At 32.2% G+C, this 7266-nt stretch overlaps 1 protein-coding gene across 1 annotated transcript; it reads right to left on the reverse strand.

Annotated features, from left to right (window-relative positions):
* LOC137816616 (vacuolar-processing enzyme) lies at window positions 1–5975 on the reverse strand. Its single transcript, XM_068619829.1, has 9 exons — window positions 5523–5975; window positions 3273–3437; window positions 3034–3190; window positions 2493–2578; window positions 2128–2327; window positions 1773–1821; window positions 1420–1629; window positions 831–1037; window positions 1–564 (listed from the first exon to the last, which is right to left on the reverse strand). The coding sequence occupies exons 1-9, from the start codon at window positions 5718–5720 to the stop codon at window positions 382–384; spliced, it is 1455 nt and encodes a 484-aa protein (XP_068475930.1). The 5' UTR covers window positions 5721–5975; the 3' UTR covers window positions 1–381.
* Between the last annotated feature and the right edge of the window lie 1291 nt (window positions 5976–7266).

Below are 7266 nucleotides of genomic sequence, written 5' to 3' on the forward strand. Positions count from 1 at the left end.
TAAAGTAATGTTGAGTCCAATATTATACAATAATTTTGATATATAGGTGGTGTTAAAATAATTATACAAGATGTTGTAAATTGTGATGCAGAGTGACAAGGGTTTTCCCTGTGTTTGCATACAAAGTAATTGGTCCTTCATCCCTCCTAATGCGGTTGAAAATGGATGTGATTTGAAACTAGTGTAGTTGTAGGCTTCTGATTCCTCTCAACAGTTTTCCGAACACAAGCAAAGCAATATATGCCATGCCACACTAAAATATAAAGAACCTTCTTCTGGTCCCAGTAGTGTCCCAATTGCATTTACAGAGGTGGGACAATATATATTACATAATATAACAATAATCATAGTTTGGTGTTTTACTAGAGCACATTGCAGGAATTACGCACTGAAACCCCTTTGCAGAGAACTCCAGGGATTGGCAGGAATAGTGACACAAGCTTGTGCTGAGGCTTCACGCATTTGCTCCTTCTTTATTCCTACATTGCACATGTTCGCAAAGGACCTCATGTGTTTCATCCCATACTGAGACAACGATCCACAATGTGTCTCAAAAGTCCTTACCTGCATTGAAAGTAGATTAAGATTACCATTATTTTCTCTTAAACCAAAGTCATATCAACAACAGAGACCCAACTCTGTTTCAATTTCAACAATGTTTGCCCTTGTTCATGTTCAAAGAGGTTATTTTGCAATTAGAACCCATCACAAACCATAACTACATCATTGCTTCAAGGGTGAAGCTAAAAAAGCAATGAATCTAATTCTACTACACCATACTTATTTATGGAAAAATCTGTCTATCATATTAGCTTCAGAAAAAATGATACCATGGTTTTCAGGCAGTCCCAGTCATCAACAAGTGCGGATCCAGCCGGTCTTACAGCATTCAGTAATTCAGGAGCCTTTTCAATGCCAAATAAAAGCTTTCCAACAAGTTCCACACTGTCGTCTATATGCATTCTGTGAGACATTACTTCCAGAACTTGTTTCCGAGCTTCATTTTTCTTAGGAGAACCCTCAGGAGCTTTGCGGAACTGCCAATAAACAGTGTAGATGAAATTAAGATAAACCATAGTAAGCAAAATTTTATCACCCACAAAATAAAATGTGTTTTAGCATTTAGTGCCAAACATCATGGGAAAAAAGGTTACTACTAGTAAGTAGCATCAAGGCATGAGATGCACATAACTTTCCAAATCTATCGGTTTTAGTTTTACTTCCCCATTTGTGATATTGACTAGTTAGTTCAACTACTACTTTTAAATACTCAAATATATGGTTATGATATCCAATGCATTGACGCTTACACTTATCTCAACACCGAGGAGCATTGATTTGAGCAAACCATAAGTTTTGTTCCCATGATCAAGCAATTAATTCATAACAAAAAGAATGAATATTGCACAAAAGAGATACCTTATCCCAAAAATGGACGAGATCAGCATCCCTTTGGTTGACTGCTTTTGAAGATGACCATAAGGAGTTTTCATCCACGAAAGTCAAATTCTCATTTGCAGGATCTGTACCCAAATAATGGAAGAGAATATCCTTGCTAAGCCCTACATCACCATACTGCATCACGTGAGAGCCATAGTATAAACCTCCAGATATAGTCCTCTCTTTAACCTGTAAAGGCAGGATAAATAAGGCATCAGCCACAACTCTTATCACATCGCACTTATAAGTGAGCAATCAAGGTATTGAATTATATTCATATATTTATATCATTTAATTTAAAAAATTAAATCAAGTTATCAACAAGAACTTACCAATTTATATTGTTGGTGCAAAGTTTCTGTTCGCAAATTGTGTCTATCACTGCTCACAAGTAAAGAAAAATAAAATTAATCCCATAAAATTTACGTTATTATTTATGTAAAGTACAATTCTTCTGACCTACCAGCAAAAACAGAGCAAGTGCAAAAATAAATAAACACAACTATATGATAAAAAAGCGTCTCGAGGAACAAACAATTTGTATAAAATTCTTTCTCAGGACAATACAATACGATAGTCACAGGCATTGAACAACTCCATTGTGAATGCATAGGTCTTGAGTATATAGTATTGCATCATAATTGATCTCATTTATGATCTAATTGGTTTTCCCTATTATGCACATACCTGTCTTCCATCCAAGCAACACTGTACAGGTCACCCAAGCAGGTTGAATATTCTGGGGGAGGACTAGGATCCTCCCCAGGACAATATGTTCCCCAACTACTTTCATCGGCATTCGAAGCTGTTGTTGCATAAACATTGATATCTTCAGGAAGAAGACCTTCAAAGATACTTCCAGATTCACATGCCTCCAAATAAAATACCTGCACCACCATTGTTTAATTCAAAGATTTAGAGTGTTGAAAACATCTTATTACACTCTTAGCCAAAGCCCAGAGTTTTTTCTCCGGGGGAGGGGGGTAGGGTATTATTTACCCAAAAAACAATCAAATCTAAATTTAAAAAAATGATAACTATTAGAAACTCACTAGGTTTTTATACGTTCCAGAAGCATGTTTTTTCTTCAATACTTCATTCAGATCAGATGCATAAATGTAAGGACCAGCAGGCGACCCTAAAATCCATCCCCGTGTCAAAAAAAAAAAATCAAGTAAGAAATAGCAAGGAGCAGATATTAAAATTATTAGTAGGAAGAACCAATTTGTCATGTAATGATCCAATAGAAAATGATGACAGAAGAAATAGAGGTCAAAACAATTTGGATATCAAAAACACTAAAGACCATGTATCCCACCCCTCTCTCCCTCTTCTTTTTTCCTTTTGCTCTGTTAACTGTAATTTTACCTTCATGTTAGTTACCCACATGTATTAAAAAAGAATTCAAAAAAGAAATACAGAGAGGCAATCTACTGAATCATGGGATATATAATAGTCTCTAGATAAAGGATGACAATATTTTTTTTGATCAGAAAAGTATGACAATATTATATAACGGAAAAATAGGATTACGAAACCACAATGAATGACTGTCATTAAAATTTTCAGTGAGAGAATTCAGAAGCAACTAACCGAGCACCCCTGGACCACCATGATCAGAGTAGAATATAAATATGTGATCATTGGGCCCACTATTCACAACTTTCCCACTGCCACCAGTAAGTTTCGACTTATCTCCAAGTAAAGCAGCATAAAAGTTATGAGCAGTAACATCTTCACCAGTGTAATCCTATCAATCAGTCCACATATTAGAGCCTATCAAACTTGAAATAGCAATAAGATATTGATACTGAAAAACCTAACATAAATACCTTTGGAACTCCTTTATAAACATCATCTCCATTTGGACTGTTAATGATGACTCCACGCCTTGGATTTTCCGAATTGAATGCAATGTCATCATACATAAAAACAATGATATTTTCATCTTTCAGGCCACCTTTCCTCAGTAATTGATAGGCATGACAAATATCGGCCTGATGAAACAAGAAAAAATAGACATTAAAACTAAATAATTATGCAATACAGAAAATGATGTTAAATTAAGGGATTCCAGTGTTGTTTTTAGTTTTTCGTGTACGTATCATCGAAACATGAAACAGGTTTAAAGTTGAAAGTTCTGTAGTTACAAACTAAAAGCAGAAAATTAAAACAAGAAATAAAAGAATAACCTTTTAGAATGAGAGCCGACTAAGTTTTATAAACTCTGTTTAAATCATTGTCCTTATCTTTTATCTAAGTTTTATAAACTCCATTCATATCATTATGATCCCATCATAAAGGTTACAATTAAAATGGCAAAAAAACACAACTAAGACTCCTACTAAAAGATGGACCGCAATCAAAACGGTTTTCCAACATGATAAATTATACATCTCAGATTAATAAAACATTGAACTACAGGAACCAAACTTAACATAATTTGTATTTAAATGTTACAATCATTATCAATTTATTCAGAGAAAGCATTGATAATGATTTTTGCGTTGAAACTAAATTGCAATCACTTTCGAAACGGCACCAAATTGAGATTGAGTGTTGTGTACGATATCAATCGAGTATAGAAATGTTAATAAATGTTTTTTTTTCTTGCTTTTAAAAAACATTATTTTCTACTTCAGTCTTTTGGATGAAATTCACGTGAGTCTCGTTAAATATATGAATATCAGTAAAGTTTCTTAAACGATGTAATGACAGAGAACAAAAATAAAACATTTAAAACTATAATACAAAAAACATATATTATAATAATGCCAAAATTTAAAGAGAACAAACATACACACTAGTTATTACGTCATATTGCTTCACAAAAGAAGGTGTTTGCTTTTCAGTGAGAAATGTACACAGACAAAAATACAAGAGATATTATAAAATCAAATTAAAAAAATATTAAATATTTCATCTTAACATAAATAATAAAATACAATAATTTGAGTTAAAGAAAGAAAATTATAAGTGATCAAATTTCAGAGTGTATTTTCGTAAGAAAAGACAAATTTAGAGTGTATCATCAGCATTTCTGTTTTCAAGCCTTGCCTCCCTCACAATTATTGCTAACTCTGGTTACGCCCTTTTTGATAAAGAAAATCTCACATCTCTCCATCCAGTGACTCCCCTTTCTAAGTACGTGGTCCTTACATAAAAATAGGATACATATCTGTGTTTTTTAATATTAAAGAGAATGAAATAAATGCAATTTTTAAATTATTGAAAAAGGACACTCCAAGTGTACAATTATTCTCTATATTATAACTTTAAATTAAAAGTCAACAGTTTAGGTTGGTATTATTATTACGCAAGAGAATTGCTGATAATAATAATAATATGTTAGCAACTTAGCAAGAACACAAAAGAAATCCTTAGCCAGGCAAAAAAATTACTCAAAACACAAACATGCTTCGTTCCACCACCACAGACAAAAGTCAACTTGAAATTATTAGAGCAAATATTTATAACAATAGTAACAATAAGGTTTAATTATTAACTTAGTTCATAATTATTTTATTTGTAATCTTTATACTTCAACACTATTCATTTTACTCTTAAAATATCCTTTTAATTTGTGCAAGTTAGTATATCATAGTATAGTAGTTCGGATTTGTTAACAGGTACCGCAACTTATCAGGTTCACATAGAATTTAACTTGAATAGACACAAAGTGACTAGATTATTTTTTCAAAAGTCTTCTTCAATATATATATACTTAGTTTAAATTTCAATTAGAAAATAAATTGAAATTTACGACATATTTTTATTTCTACTGAATTTTGAAAAAAAAGAACTGTTTAATTAAAACTGAAAATTTGTTTGAATATGAAGAGTGATATCAAAGAGTTGGTTGAGCCGTCAGTTACAAGTCACGTCTATTTATTCAATAGGTCATTTGAACCGATAAGGATCAGAGATTCAATGGTCCTGGATCGGACGGTGCACACTCTCTGAAACATCGAATCTAAAATATTCCGTGGAAAGATTCACGATCGAACGGTTGCAATAATTTCTAATAAATTGAAAACATAAAAGCATTAAAAGTAGTAGAATCGCGAGAATAGGAGATGGACCTGATGTCTGTAATTCCAATAGCCGCTCGAACCAGCGAAGAGGATGGCCCAGCGCGTTCCATGGACGTTGTCGCCGTTACCGGAATCAGACGGCAGTCGGAGGAAGTCTCCGACGAGGTCACGGCCAGCAGAGACGAGAGCGACAAGGAAGAGAAGGAGGAGAGCGAGAAGAGAAGTGGTGGCGGTGGTGGTGGCCATTGGAAGAGCGAGGAGAGAAGAGTGTGATAAGTGGTGATTGGGGAAGTTGAACAGAGCAACAGAGATTAAATAGACAAACAATAATTGCAAATTGGGTTGCGGGTTACGGGTTGCGTCGGGGTGACGAATTGGATACCTTCCTTATTTTTGGTTACATTCATAACGGAAGCTTCACTGTGGGACCCACCTTCTCTTTTTCTCTTACGCCATCGATAGTGCTTCACCCATCCCTCACTATTATCAACGGGAGTGGTTAAGAAATTTGGATACTATAATATATATATATATAAATTAAAATTTAAAAATAAAAATGTTAGATTCTCTTTGTATAGGATCGTGGGCCTGGAATCGTAAATCAGATCAATGTGTGGGCCTGCTACTCTCAATTTTTGTTTTTTACTAGTTTTACGTTAAAACTTTTGTTTACTCTTTAAATAAAACATCTCTTAAATATACTTAAGTACAATAATTGTAAGATTCCAAATTTTTATATCGAGTACATCTCTGTGTTCGTGTGCTTATAAATTTAATTTTAAATAATTTTAATTTGATAACATATGTTTTAATTAAAAGTAAATTTATGATAAATTAATTTATATTTAAAAATATCATATAAGAACTACTTTTATGGATCAGTAATTTATATTTAGAAATATCATATAAAGGTACTTTATTTTTAATTTGATTTTGATTATAGAAATACAATCTTATCTCATAAAAAATTAAAGATAAAGAATAATAATTTGAGTGCATCTTTGTTCCCTTCAACACACTATTTGCCATTCCGTAGATACTTATCTGTTTGTGGAATCTCTTACATAATTGCATTTTCATATTCAAGGGTCTCTTTTGATGTGACATTGATTTGAATGTCAATTTTAATAAACACTACATACTTTTATAAACACTACAATATTATATTTATTATGATGCTTAAGCTTATAAATAGACATTATGCTATGGTCATCATTTAGGTTTTGATGAATATTACTTAATCAAATTATTGCCTTTTCAAATTAACTGGGTAATAATTACATTGGCCATACTGTGAATTCTGTTTTAAATTCTATCTACTTTTCTTTAATCATGTTATTAGCTTGTAGTATTTATTTATTTATTAATAAATAGTTTCTAACAGTAAAAAATCACTTTTAGTATAAGAGTTAAATTTTAAGCTTTTAATATTTTTAGAAGAAAAAAAACGGATGGGTTATGTTTATTTTGTAAAAGAGTTTGGGCCAATAATTTCTTTTAGAATTGGACTCACATGTATCAAAGAACAAAAGAATAAGTATGGGTGGTATCAATAAGATATGTGTTTTTTTCCTTTCACTTAATTTGTTTCTTTCTGTTACTTCAGTCTTGGGAATATGGCACGCAGGTCGAGATATAAATATGATTTTAAATTTAATTCAATATTATAATATATTATAAAATGTCTTAATATTTAATCGATGTGCTATCTCCAACATACTTTTTCACGTCAAATATATTATGGATGATCTAATAACCATAGGATAACAGGTGGTTTAATAAGTTCAACTGA

The sequence above is a fragment of the Phaseolus vulgaris genome, chromosome 1 (assembly GCF_000499845.2).
Source record: "Phaseolus vulgaris cultivar G19833 chromosome 1, P. vulgaris v2.0, whole genome shotgun sequence".
Taxonomy (NCBI): domain Eukaryota; kingdom Viridiplantae; phylum Streptophyta; class Magnoliopsida; order Fabales; family Fabaceae; genus Phaseolus; species Phaseolus vulgaris.